Source organism: Nestor notabilis, unplaced genomic scaffold (assembly GCF_000696875.1).
Source record: "Nestor notabilis isolate BGI_N333 unplaced genomic scaffold, ASM69687v1 scaffold3443, whole genome shotgun sequence".
Classification (NCBI taxonomy): Eukaryota; Metazoa; Chordata; class Aves; order Psittaciformes; family Psittacidae; genus Nestor; species Nestor notabilis.
Window position 1 is genome coordinate 29,587 of NW_009922200.1, and position 19,232 is coordinate 48,818.

At 40.7% G+C, this 19,232-nt stretch overlaps 1 protein-coding gene across 1 annotated transcript in view; it reads right to left on the reverse strand.

Moving 5' to 3' along the window:
* Positions 1-3,606: 3,606 nt before the first annotated feature.
* Positions 3,607-19,232, reverse strand: part of DCAF5 (DDB1 and CUL4 associated factor 5) — a 64,344-nt gene continuing 48,718 nt past the window's right edge. The window contains exons 8-9 of the mRNA XM_010011496.1: positions 11,927-12,054; positions 3,607-5,409 (exon numbers count right to left, since the gene is read on the reverse strand). Coding sequence (XP_010009798.1) covers positions 3,607-5,409; positions 11,927-12,054 — 1,931 coding nt within the window. The remainder of the gene's footprint in view (positions 5,410-11,926; positions 12,055-19,232) is intronic.

Sequence of the window (19,232 nt, forward strand, 5' to 3'; positions counted from 1 at the left end):
AGGAAGAGTCATTTTCTAGCTATCAAGCAACGTGGCTTAAAACAGAAATTAGGAACAGGTTTCAATCACTTACTCTACTATGAAACTTCGGGGGGGGGGGGGGGGAATCCACTGCAATCCACTTTTGGAGAAGAAAAGGTTCTGAAAAAAGTTGTGCTTCCTAAGTATTACACCAACTGAGACAGGCTGGTTTTCAGAACAGACTGCAATCAACTGATATGCCCAAGGTGAAAGCCCTGTGCTCTTTCCTTCTCAAGGCAGTTGAATCTTTCTGTGTGCTTTGCCTGCAAGAACGAGCTGCTGTTCAACAGCAAAGCATGATCACCACTGAGCCACTCACCCTGGAGAAGACTCTGCAGCTCTGGCAAGAGGATCACTTGAGAGTTAGAAAACCAGTAGAACCTTGGTTGATAGATCTCATGTCCTCCTTCTTTGAAAGCAGTTAATACCCCAGTTCAGAAAAGCCTCATGTTCCCCTGCTTTCAGCAAAGAGTCAGTTTTGACCATCTCACAAACTCAGGTTGGTTTGACATGAATGCTTCAAGCAGACGGCTGAAATAAGCAAATACATAGCTGGTGAGCTTGCAGGAATATAAAAAATAATGTCTTTGAAGATCAATCTTTCTCTGTCCAAAGTATCCTGATGAGATGTTAAGGAAGAGTTTCCTTTCCTACTGATGAGGTTTTCTGGATATGAACTGTACAACCTGGCCTAGCAGATTTCCTCCTGTAACAAGTTGCATGAATTGTAAATAGTGGCTAATGAACAAGGTAGTTCAATATTTACACAACTTTTCCATTTCCAAGTACATGGCACAGATTATTAGGAAAGGTGAAATCTCGTCAGATAAACTTGTAAGACTTTCCACTGAAGAGCTGTCTTCCTTTCCCTGAAACAGGGCATGACAATCCCAAGCATACAGCAACACTCAGATCTGGCAGTCCAGGAAGCTGCTGGTGCACAGCACGGATAGCAAGAGAAAACAGATGTACAGGATCAACAGTAAAGCAGAGCAACCTACAAGGCGTGGCTCTTCTCATGGCTGTCTACCTGCAGCGAACATGCTGCTGCTTGCTTGCCTTTCTTTGGTCTTTACCAGATAATGCAGCTGCCTGTTACTTGTGTGAGAAGGTGAACCCACCGATTTGGCAGCTACAGTTCTTGTGTCCACTGTGATTTCCTGTGAACGAAAGGTTAAGATCACAGCCCACCTCCCTCCTCCTGCTTGACAGGAGCTAGAAATAAGCATGCAGGCAGCATGGGAGGCTCTCACTGGGAAAACCACAGCAAACCTTTATGCCCAGAGCCTATAGAAGAGTGTTAACAGCAAATCCAGGAGCTTTAATTCTGCTTTTGAAAATAAACAAAAGAATCAGAAAGTGAGACCACACGGCACCTGAGGAAAAACTGAGAAAAGATGACCATGTCAAAGGAGAGTGGAGATGGTCATTCACAGGCACTCTGGGCATTCTTCAGAGCAAGGCAGAAGTGACAGCTGAGAAAACATTAAAATGTAGAGAACTTTAAAAAAAATAATGATAATAAAGAATTTTTGACTTCGCAATCTCAAGATTTTGGCTAAATGAACATTTACAATAAGGTGTTTATACAACCAAGGAGAACACTTCCATAGGGATCTTGATTGCAGTGATCTAAAATAAAATCAGTACAGATTGACTTTTTCAATAAGGTAACAATGTATCAGTTTGTCATTACCGCCGCTTTCACTTGTGTTTGAAAACACCCCCTTCCATTTTAGCCATCTTATTTGCTTCTTAAATACTCCATCATGTGCTTACTCCAAGTTCTCACTTAGCAAAGCTGACCAGGAATGGGCAAGGAGCCTATGGCACACAGTAGCTGTAAGGAAATTTTTGAGCTTATGTTCTTCACTCTCTCTCCCATACCTTTCCCTCCCAGCATCCCTTCTGAAGCCCTCCTTTACTTTCATCATGTTTTAACAGGGCATCTTCCTTCTTTCCCACGTACCAGGTTGCTGTGCAGATGAAATTACTATTCCGAGACCAATGCTCTACTACAGCAGTGTACTGCTAGAGTCATATCAAAAGCAAGAATCTCCTGTTCCTTAAAACAATCTGGCCCTTCCTCAGCACTGGGCTTGAAAGCCTGTGACAATCACTAGGGTCAAAAGAAGCCTCTTGTCAGCACTGCAAGGCACGCACAGGTTTTGTGTCCTTTATAGGTGGTTTCTTTTCCCTTCACACACTGATTCCTCTTACCTTGTTGCTAGGGAAGCAAGTGCAATTTCACCACTTCCAGCATTCCAGAACTGACAGGTCACTAGATACTCCATTAAAAACAGAGCCCAGGCCAGAAAGGACTCTGTCTACCTGAACAGTATGTCAGTTCATGGCAGCTGGCAGCCAGAGCTACGTTCTTGCTCAGGTTCTGACTGCCAGACTAGCTCACACATGGGGATGTTTCTCTGAAGCTCTCCCGTACACACACAACTCTGTGGAATCCATCTACTCATCTGCAGTTTTAAGTATTTGTAGCACAGTGGTGGAAAAGCAATCCTGGTCTCCAATGCCAACCTATTTTGAGCTTTGGGCTAAGAAAACTGCTAAAAAAGCAGTTTTCAGACTTTACCAAGTGTTGCTGTTAACATGCATCAGTTACATTATCCATCATTCAGCTATTTTTGATTTGGCCTACTGCCTCCCAAAAGTAAGCACATTGGGGAATGGGAGGGCACAGGCAAGATACATCCCAACACTCAGAGCCATATCCTTAAAAATAATAATAATAATGATGTATTAAGTTCACAGAAAGGCACGTTTCAATGCCTGATTTTTAATAGCCTATGGTTAGAGTGAGGCCTACAGCACAATACCTTCCTCTCACCAAACAATCACATTTCAGTATCATGATGGCACTGCATTATTTGGTTCTTTTCCTTAAAAAACCTCTACAAAATTAATTGAGTGTCACCATGGGAACAGTCTAAAGGTGATTTTTGGAAAGAGGCTCATTTCCTATAGCTTTTGTTGGCATAAAAATAATGTCACTGAACTGTGTCAGAAGCAAGCGTTTCATGAATTATCATCTCTAAAGATACCAGTCAGTTCTGAAAATATCCTCCCTAATCGTTGCATTTCTTTAGTTTCTGAAGCAGAATAAAGGGCCCAGAAAGGTTTCCTCCCTGTTTTCCTCAACAAGAAATAAACCCCAAGCTACCACCAGTGTGATTTAGTTCAGTCATTCTTGAGCCTGAAATGTGAAGTAAGTGTCAGTATGGAAAAATTCCTTCTTAGAGGAACAACTAAAACTTACGGCAGTCATCCTGGTTGGCTGGCTGAACAAACGACACATGTTCACACAAGAGTAAGTCAGTCAACCGTCTTAATAAGGATTTACTTTAAACAGAACCTTGTATGGGTACACTAGACTCAGTCTCATCAAGGAGTAAGTTGGAATTTTATACAGCATGAACCACTGTCAATCTAAAACAGACCCACTGAAGAACGGAATGGAGAATCAAACGCAATGTTTCAGACCCAAGCTCTATGTGCCTTTAATACTTTCTTATTCCTTTCCTTATTTTTTTGAGAGAGAGTGCACACTACGACAGACATTTGCATTTATCATGTTTTTAACTTCTTTTCTAAGGATGAACTCTCTGAATCTGCATCTTCCAACTCCGCTCTGTGTCTTTTCAGTCCTCCAAGAGATTGAGTGCTCTCACTGCCTGTAGGATGCAAGTCAGCAGTATCCTCTCTTGTGCTCACACTGTAGCTGTTGGAGTCCATTTCAGACAGGCAGCAGTCTTTGTGCAAGGTCCCACCCACTTGTACAAGGTTGCCATTATCAGCATTTGAATGTCCCTGTAGTCCTTGCGTCACAGCCTCCTGCTCTCCAAAACTCTGTCCATTATTGAAGCATGAAGGGCGAAGATGCAAGTGGCCGTTATTGTGGTTAACACAAGAGGTGTCAAGGCTCCTCTCCTCACGGTCATCAGTCTGGTTTCTGGGGCAGTGACTTGACATACTACAGATGGCAACAGCGGAGAACGGAGGGACCAGTGAGTGATGGCTTGATGTTGGTTGACAGTTCTGACTATTTTTCTGTTCCACAAGTCCTGCAGTCTGAATTTCTTCAGTACAACTGTTTAGCCCTTTACAGTTAGCTTTTCCATTGAGCTTTTTAGTCTCAAAGGAATGCTCTATACCTCCACTGTTTGTGTCTTCAGATGTGTTTTCTTGACCCTCCATCCGCCACTGATTGTCACATTCATGAGCTCGACCATTACTAGAGTTTTCTATTAAGCCACAATCTTTTAAAGTTTCTCTGTTGTGGCTTTCAGCAGAAAGAGCTGGGGAACCCTGAGGAACTACTGAACTCAAGTTCCTAGCATCTTCCTTATTTAGCGAGTGTGCTGTACTGTGCCTTGCACTAGTTCCTGGTTTCCCTTCGTCATTCTCTCCATCTCCTCTGGAGGATTCACCATCTTTATTAGCTGAATATGATATATAAGAATAATGAAGCCATTTGTAAGCTTTATAAATCTTTCTTTCCACTGATTCACTGTCTGAACAAGGTGATGTCCTTTCTTTGAGAACTTCTTTGTTGGCTGAACTCCTTTCTGGTGAAGAAGCTGGAGAAGAAGAAAGATCATCTACTTTGATCTGGGGGTAATCATAGATGTCCTCGCCTATGTAGGGGGTCACATTCTCTGTGTTAGTGCTAGTCCTTTCCTCCTTTTGCACCTTCTGTCGGCGCCTCAGCGCATTACGTTGCCTCATAGATGTGCGTCGTTCATTCAGTTCCTCTTCCTCTTCAGTACTGCTGCTGCTGCTGGAACTGATGGATTCGTTCTCCTCAGGACTTGGGGACCGTGGCCGTGGGAAAAGATCTGTATCTAGTTCTGCCTCACAGGTGTTGTCATCAGAGTCAGACTCGTTGGAAAGGGCCAGGAGACGTTTATCCTGATACTTTCTCAGTGCAGAGAGCCTCTGCTGACGGGAAGCCATGTCTTCTCTGGCTGAGGGGGATGCAGTTGATCTTAAGGCCCTTAAGTTATAGGCAGTTTCATCAGACTCTTCAGCCACATGTGGTGGGGAGTGATGCAAAGAGGCAGAAGACTCCGACTCACTGTAAGCTGAGCGTTCACTTACTCCTGCATGGAGCTGGAGGATTGTGCTCTCACTGAGGTCGCTGTCTGAGTCAGAACTCCAGCCCTCAATCTCCCGGCGCACCAGGGAGTCAAAAAAGGCCATCATGCGTGGATCTTCCTGGACTGACTGGTTGGCATAATCATGGGACAAACCACTACCACTGTTTAACACAAGACTGATGTACTCTTCATGAGTGTAGAGGCAACGTGAATCATCCTCAATTCTACCATCCAGATCCCCTGTGCAATCAGGCTGCTTGTAAGGGCTCCAGACCTGTAATAGAAAGAAGAAAAATCATATGATGTTGAGTTCATAAACTATTATAAGCACTTGAAATAGAACAGTAGCACAAATACCCAGAACAATTGCAAGTTGCAGATTGTTTTTATTATTTTTTACCCCATACTTAGAAGTATCGAGAGATGTGGGTTTTTTTATTCCTTTTACAGATGTGTTTTTCCTGCATCTACTTCACACATCCAGAACTTAAAAGCTCTCACACTGCAGATTATCCATCAATATTTCACTGTGTAGCGATTTCTCCAAAATTGCAGGGCTCTATTTTTGTGTAATAGGACATGCTTACTCACTACCGGTAAGAATAGTTTGTTGCCTACAATACAGTCTTGGCACTAATGAAGGCACTTGTTTCCCAGGAAACTAGAGTTGCTTGTGCCAGTGATGTAGAGTAACGTTTCATCCAGCTTCATTATCAGTCACACCTGATCAGCCCACAGGGAGCTGAATGGTGGTGAAAAGCAGAGCTGCACTACTCCCTTTAGGTAGCAGTTGTGAAGGAAGGAAAGCATCCAACATGCTCTCAAGACATAGCCACAGTTTTAGGTGAAGAGTTTTACTGAAAGCTACTTTTGAAGCAGAGAGGGGCAGTAACATTGCAAAGTGTAACAATTTCACCAATAGCAACAGCCTTGACTGTGCTGTCGATGTCTAGCCTTCCCTCATTTTTAATGGTGTGGGAGGGAAAAGGAAATAAAAAAAGCCCAAAGAAGATACACCAATATTGCAATGACACTGGTAATCCACAGCAAATATAATTGAATCTACTCACCCTTCCCAGTTTTACTTGCAGATTTGAGGGCAATAAGACTAAGGTGTTCATTGGACAACCACTATCACGTTATTTTTTATTTGATGGTTAACATGATGCACAACACTTAATGTAAGAAGAGCTAGTATGCAGCTTATCCACAATAGTCACCTAATGTTCTACTTATAAGTACCTGATTTCAATCATGCTTTGGTTTTACCATGCTAACAAGCTCAGGAAAAAAACCCTCTACGCCAGCTGTCTATACCAGGTTGGCCTTTTCAGATAGACTTTGGCAAAAACATCTAACTCTTTTCCCAACATAAATTAGTCAAATTTTGTTCCAAGTAGACAAAACCACTAACAAAAAGTGTCTTGCCTGTGTAAACGGCATAATCAGCACTCATCTCACAGATGCGTAGTTAACACATGCAGCATAATCTGATACTACCATGACAAGCACTATAAAAAGAACCCATGAGAATGCCAGTAATTCTGTATTCACAGACATTTTCAGCAGTGTACAGGCATTTTCAGCAGTGTACAGGCATTTTCAGCAGTATACAGTAAGATCTCACACTTTTAATACCAGAAGTAAAATGTAATCAGTTGTCTTGCAGCTACTTGTTCAGTACAGCCATATTTAAGATGTACAGGTAACCTTTATTCTGGAATTCTCCCAAACTTGAATGCCTTTACTTGGATCCTCTGTCATTTATGGTTAATAGAGCTTCTACGTATGATCTGGCTATGTAAATAAAAGAAATCTTCCAAAATTAAAGTGGGCTGCAGATATACCTTTTATCTGTACGGCAACCATCAAGCTCCTTTCAGAGCAAAGGCAAAGGTATTTTACACTGCACTGCATTACATTAGCCTGTTCCTGAGAGCATGCTTCAATGTCATGGTTTATTGGCTATTTGTACTTAATTGCTATTTTTATTTGCAATACTTATGTAAATTCTCTTCTAGTACAGTTCATTAATCTAATACTTGAAACCAGACAGTCTCTGTTGCTTGGTTCAAGCACTGCACTTACAAGACATATAGCTCAAGGGATAAGCATCAGGTTTGGATAAAGATAATAAAACCCAACCTAAGCCCACTATGTATAGTTTTATCAACCATACTTAACCTTTTTGAATTATTCAAGAGAACTGAAAGAGTCTCTCCTCATCCTCTAATTATTTCCCATGCACTGCTTCCAAAAGACAACATAGGAAAAAGTCCTCTCTCAGTGGGTGCATGAGAGAGACTGTTGATTTAAGAATATACCACATTTTAAAATAAAAACCTAGAACTCTATTTGCCCAACAGACGATTCTGCATTGCAGACTTCTTGACAATTTTACTAGCACATGTTCAGTACCTTCTGTCAAAATGTTAGCTCCTCTCTTTGTTCTACTACTGAGCAGGCCAACAAGTGGATCAGATCTTTTTGTATTTAAGCAGCATACACTTTTTTGTAAATGCTTCATACTGTATGCCTGAACAAGCAGGCTGGTGTGCCCCTTCCTCAAATAGTCTTAGGAGTGTTAACTTGATTCACTAGGTTTTAAAACTACTTTCATTTTAAGCAAGAGAATTAGAAAACTCTTAGATTCTATATGAACCCACATAAATGAAGGAGAGGTAGTCTGCTCTGAAGTCCCTCTGAGAAAGGCCTGTTTTTTACTAAAAAGTCATCTAAAAAGGTACGTAAAGTATGCACAGAGAGATTCCACATGCTTGCTAGTGCTACAAGATCTTTCTCCTCACTCTGCAAGCATCAGAGAAAATACTGCAGTGTTATATATTTGAAAGATAGCTACAAAGAGTCCATAGTGAGGCTTTTTCCTTCCAAGACAGATTTGTTAACAGAGAAGGAGTAAATAATAAAGAGAAGTCAAGGGAATTCAGGATGAACCAGTTTGTACAGCATCAAATGTCTCTGGAGATTGATATTCCTACTTCTTAGACATTTTGCTATGAGGGAACATGAGGGCCTGCCAGAAAGAAATCAGACTAAGAATCTATCCTTGCCTTTAAACTGGCAGCAACTGGTCCAGGACACTCTGTGGCATCTGGAATGGGCTTCTTGGTAATGGAATGACTTGGCCTTTTTCTCATCCTCTGACTGACATCATTTTGGGGAAGAATGCAAGCAAACTGGAGAATATAAGTTCGCAAATCATCCCACTGAAGCAGCAATCTATCAAGAAGTTCTTTCTCTGTCAGAGGATTAAGGAGCTGGATATTACTGATGCCCCAACTATGGATATAAAAATAGGAACAATAACAGAAAAGAGGAGTATAAAACTGATTCTCTGCTTCAGCAAAGATGCTTCAGAGAGCGTCTCTGAATTGCTTGTATTCCATGGTAGCAACCCCCCCAGAATTTAAAGCAAAAAAGTAGTTATGCCCGTAGCATGAGAATAATTAAACCCAGCTATATTAGATGATCTGATTCGGCAGAGACAGCTAGCCACAATGACATTAATCTGTCACCATAGCAACACTGGCAAATAGACTTTGCTATCTTTGATACAATGATGGTTTTTAAACAAATGGGACCTTCAACAGTGGTGCCTGGATACACAGCATTCCATTTCCAGTTAAAACTGCTATTTCTTTCTGAAAATCCTTATGCACTTTTATCTATTTTATCTTTTCTGGAACTTTCCTCTAACTACACAATTCTCCATGGTCCTCCTCTAAGCCCCACTCATCAGAGGGAATGCCTCATTTATTTCTTCTGCAATGCAATTAGTTTTCCTGCCAGCACATCCCAATGTCTCACACAATTAACTGAGGGGAAAGTGCTATTTTTCTGGTTTATATTGCTTTAGCCCTCGTGGTGAATGCTTACTGCAAATGATAATTTTAGTTCACAGCTGCGCTTTTCTATTTTACCAAGGTTCAGGTTTCTGAAGTGGAGGGCAATGAGCAATTCATCTGGGTTGATGTGTCCAGCACCAACTATCTGGAGTCAAGGCTTCTAGTATCCTTTGTTAATGAGCTTGTTGAGTCTCACTTTAGGTTTCTGAAACCTCCTCACTTCGATATTCTCATACACCCCCCCTATCTTATCCATTGTATTCTTAGTCCTGGCAGAAATCAAATCCTAAGCCACTGAGTTACTGAATTATATTCCTGCATGTGCTTTACATCAAAATAAAACAAAAGAAAAAAAAAATATCATGGCCACAAAGGTCAAAATCATTTTTGTGAACACTACTCATTTCAGCAGGGCTAGGTCTGAGATGAATTTGTATCTCATTTGCAATCAGCATTAAAATAGCAAGTGTGTTGGCAGAAGCACGTGGAAATACTGAATGGCTTGTCTGTATCACGCCTTGATGCTGGTGCTATCAGTTCTTCACTTCTAGAAGTACTAAATTTAGGCCAGCTAGTCTAAAAATTAAGGGCTCAGACAAACAGCTACTAGCATACACATTTTTAATTCATCACAGAGTTTCTATGATTGAAGGAATGGAATACCAGCCAGCCACAGTGAAGTTATCTTCTGTGATTTAACTCCAGAACGATTTTTAGGAGACACTTGAAGGATAGTAAAAGGAAGGCCACTTCCTAAGGAACTGATTAAAACAAACAAAACCCAACAAAACAGGAAATCATAGAAGAACCTAAGTGTATTTTTTATTTATGCCTCTTCCTCTTGTCATCTTAACTTCTCCAAGCAAGCACATCAAGCATTAATATGGGGAAAGAAAGATAGCCATGCAAGGGAATGACTTGTGTTCCCAGCTGGTTTTAATGCACTAAATAGCCCCTAAGAATGGCTGATGCCAAGTTTCCTGTTCTGCCCTTCTGCTAGTGGTAATTACTAGCCTCCAGCTTATCTGTAGAAGTAGATGGAATGAAGAAGAAACCACCATTGTATGGTCACTCACAAACCACTGTTCACTCAGACAGTACCTTTAAAGAACAAAGTCATGAGGATCAGACAAGGTATGACCCTCAAAACAACCTGATCCCCAAAGAAGGCACATTACAAGCTGAGACAAAATGACATACAACACAAAAGGGTAGGAAGTTCTGGCTTGCTAACAAATTTAATACATTAAATACCTTTCTCTTAATCTGTTTCTAGCAATGTTTGGGGAATTCAATTCCTTCAAAGCAGCTACACAAGTTCCATTGCACATACTGCGACACAACAGGAATTTTCTTCTAAGGAAGCATTCAAGCAGAGGTGTCTTTGAAAGAGTTACACAACCTGTGACTGAAGCCTTAATCGAACTAACCTTCTAATCACTAGGCAAAAAACCCCCACCACAATCCTAGCAGAAGTACACAAAAGCAACACAGGGGATGTTTATACCAATGCTAATCCAACAGTCTAAGCACACTCATGCAGGAAGGATTCTTAGGGTGAAGGGTCAGCAGATCTAAAATCCAAAAGGGAGAATTCAGGCTGCATGAATCAAGTTCCCAAAGCAAAAAAAAGTGTCTGGCAAAACTGTTGTTAAACAGTGTCAGTTTGACTGCTTGGAAACTGAAACATCAGTGAGCTGCTAAGACTGTTCAGTGCACTTTTGTTCAAACTTGTCAAAAGGGAAACATGAAAAATCAGCAGAAATGTAAACTAAAGTACCAGTGGAAGACAGAAGAGAAGGAAAGCTGAACTACAGTCAGAACCTGAATGCTGACAGCAGCTGTAATGCAAGTGATTCAGCATGGCACTGGGCCATGGTCCAAGGGTTTTAGGCCAGTGCTGGACTGTAAGTTGCAGACCAATAAAACATTCTTTGCAGAATCAGTTCATTCAGTTAACTTGTAGCTAACTGAAGCATTTACTAATACTCAAATGACCTTGTTTATAGCCACATGCAGGTAAGATTTTTATGAATTCATTCAACAAGTAGAAGCAGCAACAGTTCTCATTATCCTACTTAAAAATTAAATGGTTCTGGTTTCTTTCAACTTGTTGATAGACCTAAATCATAGCAAAATTTCTATGGCAACAGAATACAAAGCTCATTAGAGTAGTATAATCCTCTGCCTCCCCACCCTCAACCTCTGTGATTAGAAATGACAAAAAAGTTTCTGCCTTGCTTCCACAATATTGACTGGTTTTCCTTCAGGAAAGAAAGTTTCAGAACCTAACCACATTTGTTATCTCTTTACATTCCACATAGGAAAGCACAAACTTTCTAAAAATACTGTACATTGCTAAAGGATTCACAGAAGAGACATTGGGGAAAGTATTAAGAGTCCTGTTTCATCTGTAAGCCACAGAAAAGTATGTTGAATTGATTCAGTGTGGAAATGTGCACAAAAATTTTAGAAGGGCTCCCGACGCAGTACTGAGCCAAATCCAGCTAGGTCAGGCTAGGCTAAGGCTCAACAATACTCTTTGGAGAGATTTTTATTAAATTTTACCTCAAAGAACCAGAAGTTTTAGGAGATCATGTTACAGCTGTGATCAAACTCTCCCAAGAAGGACTGTTCACATGATACTCCAGTTATGTACAGAATGAAACTGCAATACAATTCCTTTTTCAAAGTACAAATCCAGGATATTCTAATGTTATCCCTTATCTCTAAAACTTTTAAAATTGAAATGGAGTTTGAAGTTGAAATGCCCAATTAAAAATTTGCATCAGTTTAGCCAGCAAGTGAGACCTGACAAAAGAAGAAGATGAGAAGACAGGATGGATGTGGAAAAGGATGCTGAGCAAAACAAAGCATTTCTTCCTGAAATTCTGAAAGAACACATTTTCTGATAATTAATCTTACCTTTATAATCTTTTCAACGCCAGAAGAACAAATCATGTAAGTGTGAGGATTAAACCGGACTTGGTTTACAATTGACCGATGACCTTTCAATACCATAAAAGCACCATTGACGACCCTGCCAATGCCACCTATGGGAAAAACAAGCACACATTGGAACAAATAATTAAATCTTCATATTGCTTTCATTCACAATCATTTAAAGCCATATGATATTTGACAATGCACTCCAGCTTTATTTTGCAATACCTTAAGGCCTGTGCTGGCTGCGGAATTCCAATTTTATGAGCAATGCCCCTATGAAAAGCATCCTTCCTGCAAATTAGGGCTTGGCGGCTAGCTTTGATTCAACTATCTAAACAAACAATGAAGGTTTTTGACCTAATATGACAAGTATGTGAATAAGAACAACATACATACTTAATGAAATCACCAGTGAAACTGTAGTGCCTAAGGCATGACACTACCCAGTTTGTAAATTTGAAGCAGAGACAAATAAAGAGGTTGACTTTTTTTAAATAGCTATGCTCTTTCTTTGTTTGTTTGCTTGGGTTTTTTTTAATCAGCAATTCATTACTGTCACAGTTGACTCTGGTCTGACAGGTAGGTATCTGAAGTAGGCAATCTTCAAGTCTACTAACGTGAGTCACTACGTTACAGCTGGACTTAGCATAGCCTTCCCTGGACTAGGATCTACAACAACTCTTATTTCTGTGAATCAAGCTTAGAGAGGGACCTGAAACAACACACCTGACCAGCGAGTTATATCATTTTTTGTCACAAGGCAGGGAATTAGCTGAAGTGGAATTCTTCTGTGCTAACGATAAAACTCAAAACAGAAGCCAGACAACTTTTCTGCTTGGTCACTGATTCTCACTGGGTCTCACCAAATCAAGAAACTCACACAGTAATTTTTTATACTCATAGATTCACTATTAAAACCACTAGAAAGCACGTCTGTGTATCCGAATAAACAAGTATCAGTCAAGATGTTACAATTAACATCTTCAGTGAAAAAAACACAAAACTTATAAAAGAGAGGAATTAAAAACTGAAAACCACTTCAGGGAAAAACAATCTTTCTGTTTACAACTTCAAAGGTCATAAGCACACCTTACAGAAAGTTAAAATTATTTCCTTAGCTTCTGTGCTACTTGCAGTTATCTTAGTGCTAAACAAGTAAACTTTATGTTCTCTATGCAACTAGTGACGATGTGTTCAGCCCCTCACCTCTTACAAAAACAAAAAGCACTCTATCCCTTCCACTCATTTTAAGTACAGTTCGAGGACCAGATTGAAGTGTAATGTGGTGTACAAACCATAATAAAGATTTAGAAATAAGAAGTCATCCAACTCCTAAAAATCCTCAGACAGACATTCTTACTGCTTCTGGAAAGTGTTCTGTTTGCACAAATCAATTTTTGCAGACCAAACTGCAGTCTCACGGCACTTTGGGACAGAAAGATAACATGCCTGAAGAAGGGAAAAGAGATGGCAACTAACTCCAAGGACCAAAACGCATGGCCACTTTAAAGATTTTGTATATAGAATGAAGTCTCATTTAAAATTAAGAAAACTTGTAAGGAAGACTATCACTCCAGATAACTTCTAAATATGTGCACCGAAGTTGCACTGTCTGAGCTACCTGGAATGGCTCTCTTACTTACGTAGACTTGTATTTTCTTTAAAGGTTCATAAGTAAGTTCCACCACTGGAGCAAGATTTCACCCGTGTAAGCAAAGTTGACCAGGAAGTAACTGAGACTGAGAAGTAACTGACTGGAAAAGCAACTTCATTAAATGTCAACTGGGCTCTTTTGATTTCTTTTCCATTTTATGAGACTCTTCACGTCCTTTCATTCTGCTCACCCTGCTAGACATACATGACCACATTTTTGGCTGATGGCAAGTTGCCTTACTCCCACAGCATTCCTTCCAGCCAAATCACAGCTGTCAATCCAACTGCATCTACCAAGCCAACGGTAGACGGTTACATCAAGGCCAGTTCTCAACACATTTATCTTGACCTAGCAGACAAATGCTCCAGGAAAGAGGGCCTCAGGAATGATGAGACAATTTGCTTAGAGAATGTTTCCAAGTCTGTAAATTATGCCTAAACCAATCTATCCATGGACTCTAGCTGCCAGTACAAAACAAGAAATATGTCCTACATACAAGACACGAAAGAGACAGAAATTAGACGCCGAGCAAAAGAAGAATTACAAGGAAAATGAAATACAAATTTAGGGCACCAATATCTTGGGTTGCATTTCCAAGTCAGTCATTGGCCTCTTGTGGTACTGTTAGCAGGGTGAATGAATCCATTATTATTTTTCTAGTAAAACACTGAAAACAGTTATTTAACACCAGAACTGTCTTCTGGCATTACACTTTAAACATTTATCGATACACTAAGAGCACTGGATAAAATGTGCACAGCATGCCATGTCTAGAATGCAGCTGTCCCTAGGCTGTAGTCAAGTTCAGCCAGTGTCTGAAGCCCAAAAAGCCAATCAAATCCTGGGCTGCATCCAAAGGAGTGTGGTCAAGGGAGGTGATTCTGCCCTTCTACTCTGCTCTGGTGAGACCCCACCTGCAGCACTGCGTTCAGCTCTGGAGTCCCCAGTATAGGAAAGACATCTACCCGCTGGAGAGGGTCCAGAGGAGGGCCACAAAAAATGATCAAGGGGCTGCAACAGCTCTCCTATGAGGAAAGGCTGAGAGAGTTGGGGTTGTTCAGTCTGGAGAAGGCTCTGGGGAGACCTTATTGCAGCTTTTCAATAAAGAGGAAAATGATAAGAAAGACACAGAGAGACTTTTACCAAGGCCTGTAGTGAGAGGAGAAGGGGCCAACACTTTCAAGCTGAAATACCAGATTTATACTGGATATAAGGAAGAGTGGCGAGACACTGGAACAGGTTGCCCAGAGAAGCTGTTGATGCCTCATCCCTAGTGGTGCTCAAGGCCAGGCTGGACGGCGCTTTGAGCAACCTGATCTAGTGGAAAGCGTCCATGTCCTTGGCAGGGTTGTTGGACTCAATGATCTTTAAGGTCCCTTCCAACCCTGACAGCTTCATGATTCTACAGAGGAACTCCAAAGCTTTTTGCTTTAATATTGGAGTTCCCTAAATTCCTTTTAAGCTGTTAACAATAAAATCAGAGGGAGCACAGTACTAGAACATACTTCAAGTCTTCTTAGAGTGAAGGCAAACTTCCCTACAAAGCCCCTTAAAACATCTAACTGCCCGATTACAGGGAAGTCCCGTAGGAGCAGATTTGACCTCTGCTATCCCAACAACACTCAAGTTTTGCTTTTGAGATTTGGGAGGGTTTATTTAGGGAATGAGGAGGGTGTGGGTATTGTTTGTTTGCTTTTGAATTTAGTGGCATGCATAGATCCTATGACTGTTTTAGCTGGCAGCTTTTATATTAAGACAGTTACCATGTGTAAAAGCAGTGTTTATACAGAAGCCATTAGCTTACATATATGTTATTAATAATATATATATATTTGAAAAAACTCTTAAAGTCTTCAGAGGCTCATTATGCTGATTTTATAAGGTTTTTGTCTCTAACCTCTAACTACTGGAGGGAAGGAATGGAGATATACTAGCTGGTTTTGCAACACTTTCTAAAAATTGCTATGCTTAAAGACAGTTCTGACTAGTGGTTTAGTGTTCTAGCTGTGCTGATCAGAGGATTTTTGATCTGCTTTTATTTGATACACGAAGTGACATGCCAAGAAAATCCTTCTTCCTCTACACCCTGCAAATAAGTGCTCCAAAGAGGGGCAATACAAAGTCTCAGAAAATTCTTTAGATAAAATTCTACTCCAATATCTGACCAGCTGGAAGAAATAACTTATAAAAGGCTAAATGCAAAGTGTACATTTTAAAACAAAAAAACACACGTTTGACAAGAATGCCATGGCAACACAAGGCCTATCTACAGGCTCTGATACAGACAGAAGGAAGAAATAATACAATGCTTTGAAGCAGTAGATGTCCACTAAGTTGCCAAAGTGATTACTTCTCAGTCTGCTTTATTACTTTACGTTTTAAATATTATGCTAATGAAACCCTTGTTAATTACACGGTTTTGTAAATATTTATGCAAATGACTTGACATTTCACATATTGAGAACATTCTGGATGGTACATACCAACACATTTTAAAAAACATTAGTAAATCATAATGAAGGAGAGTGAGATACTTGGACAGCAATCTGACTTCCATGGCCAAGCTCCACAACATGTAGCAGTGTTTAAAAAAAACCCAGAAGAATGAATTATTTGAAGGATAGAGAAAAAAGTGAGCTGACATATTATTAGGTAAAGAGCCCTAGAGGAGAAATCCGGTGAGAATGTAGAACAGTCACTAAACTAATGGAAGCGGCGTTACTCCAAACATTTCAAAAACTGTCAACGCACTGGAGAACCTGCTGGGATATGGAACAATCCTCCACTGGCTCTGTAACAGAGGAATTAAATGACCTCATTAAGAAGAAGTCCTTTCTAACTAGGACACTGAAAAAGAAGTCTCACTGGTTGTTCATATAAGGTAGAAGTCGTTCAACACACTAAAGCATAACTTCACACAAGCCTTGTGAACTACTCAAAGTGATGAAAACTCCTGAGAAGAACCAGCTGCCAGTGTGCCACAGCATACCATTCCACTGTAGTATTTGGCACTACAGTAGAAAGCTCATTTAAAATTAATTTAGTTTTCATTAATAATAATCCAGGGCACAGTTAGACCATAGACGATTGCCCTGCATTTGAATCCTGTGAGGTCATGATGTGCTAAGGGAAGAGAGGTACCACAGTCTGAAAAGCAAATGCATAGCACATAGGGCCCCTGCTTTCAGTGCAGTAGAGTATGTTTAGACTTCTTAAAAAGTCTCTTTCTGGTCACTCACACACCTGTATTTGTTTCGTACAATGCATGCCAACAGATGCTTTGCTCCTCAGAGACCCATCTGCAGAGAAACTAGAGTTAAACACAAGCACTCTTGCCTGAGAGCACAGAGCCCTACAGCATCCCTTCTAGTGACATCAAGAATCTGACTCCAGCTCTGGCAGCAGCCAGGGCAACTTTAGGTCTTCTCAGCAGCACAGGCAAAACTGACTTTGGCGACATCATATATGGTGGCAAGAACAACAAGGGCTGGCCAATATCCTTTCTCCTCCTGGCATGGTAAGAGGAGACAGTTTGGAGGAGGCACGAGAGGACTCTGGCCTAGTACTTCTGCTATTACATGAGAAAGCAAAAAGGTAGTGAGTGTCTTCCCACAAGAAAGCAGCTCCAACTCATCTGCAGACTGCTTCCTTTGTCACCTTCAAACCCACCTTCCACCTCCCAGGTCAGGTGAAGGATCAGTGTGGCCTTGCAGAGCTTTAACAAAAGCACAGGGAGTAATGGACTGGCACTTGCTTCAGCCAACTTGCCTTTCTAGGCAATCACCCACTTTGTCTAGACTAAGCCCAGAACCAGCCCTGTGGTGGTCTCATACTTCTGCAGAGGTTCTAAAAGCCAAAGTAAAAATTAACATTTAAACACCAAAAGAATATGCAGAAAGCTGTAGTGGTAGTGGCTATTTCTGGATGTGTATTTTCTCCCTTATTTTGTTGCTGCTAAGTATCTGCCATATCCATCTACAACTTAACTTATCTGTATCAACCCTCCCACTGTTGTTATCACCAGTAGAGCTGAACAACAACATAAAAGCTAAGACAAATTACTATAGAAATAAACTTTGGCACACCCTTTCCTCTTTGTCCTCTTTTCTGGTCTGAAGAGATTGCTTTTCTGCTGTGTTTAATTGCATAGGTCAAAATGATTTTTACCAGATTACTGGAACCCTGCAAATTACCACCAACAGCTATGCTTTCCGAACATAAACGGATTAAGTGAAAGCATTACACAACTGATTTTTTTTTTTTTTTAATGGAGGTGTGAAAACTGCTTGCCTGTGCATTTATTTTGTACTGGTAGCTGCAAACATGTTCAATAAAGAGAAAAGAGCTTTGGTACAATCAGATGGCTAGTTGCTGGGGACTAAGGCTTCTCCAGCCACTCCCAGGGCTCTAGTGCTAAATTAGATATTAAATACACAAAGGCAGTGAGAGAAACTCATGGATGCTGAATTCTCTCCCACTTGGCCACAGCACTACAAAGCACCCAACACTGTCGTGTTTTCTGATAGATGCCATCCAGCCAGGTTTCTGGTATTTCAATCCACATGGCATGGAAACCAGTCTAAATTCCACTGAATACAAGAACCTCTTTTACACTGCCTCATGACTTACTTGCTGTGATAATCAAACAACTGTTCATAGCACACTATGGTAAACACTGACCTGAAGGAAGAGACAAACTACAGTCCTGAAAGTTAAACATTTTAGATCCCAAAACCATGCCTCAGAAGAATCTATTTTTTTAGAAATACAAACCTTCCAGAGGATGCTCCTCATTCAGCCAGATGGCTTCCCCCCGCCCCAACCTAAGTGGTATGTATATATGCATGTCTGCCCATATATAAAAACCTCAAAAATAGCTACAGACATTAAGAAACACTTAATCATCTTCACCTATCAGTCTGGAACTTTGAGAACTTAAACCACAAGCTGCCTCCAGTAAGATAACCCTGTTCATATGTTGTGAAAAGATCCGCTGCTGAATTCTTTAAGCCTAAAGAGGTGTCTACATTTACAATGACCAGTGAGGAGACAAAAAGGGAAGAAGAATTTCATCAGTTCTGCTGAAAATTGGTGCAATTAGTTTAGTAACTAGACCACAATGACAGGCCCTTCCTTGCTAGCAGTTACTGTCAAAGCCAGAATTAAAAAGAGGCTCTGAAATGCACTTCGCTGTTCAGATCTAGTGAAGTTTTTCAGAAGTCTGGTGACAGCCTGCTAACGTAAACTGAAGGATCCCCAACTGCCTTCTCAATCACAAATAAATATCATACCCCTCACATAGCATCTTTGAGCAATATTTCAAAAGCAAGAGACAAGCTCTGAGTTGCAAAGATGATTCAGAGTAGTGGGTGAGGAATTTTAATTCCATTTTGCAAAACATTTGGCCTACTAAGCCCTCTGTTACCCCACAAGACATGTCAGGTTCTGTCTTGAACAGGGATTCTTTACCAGCTAAGAGACCATGTTTATAGGAGTTAGGTTTAAACACTACCTGAAGTGCTTATATGTTAACAGCCTTACTCGGCAGGTCTGTAGGGTCGATGTCTCTTCTCACTTCTGGATTGCTTTGGAGTCAAGTAAAAGCTGTGGAAACTCAGGACTGCTTTTCTT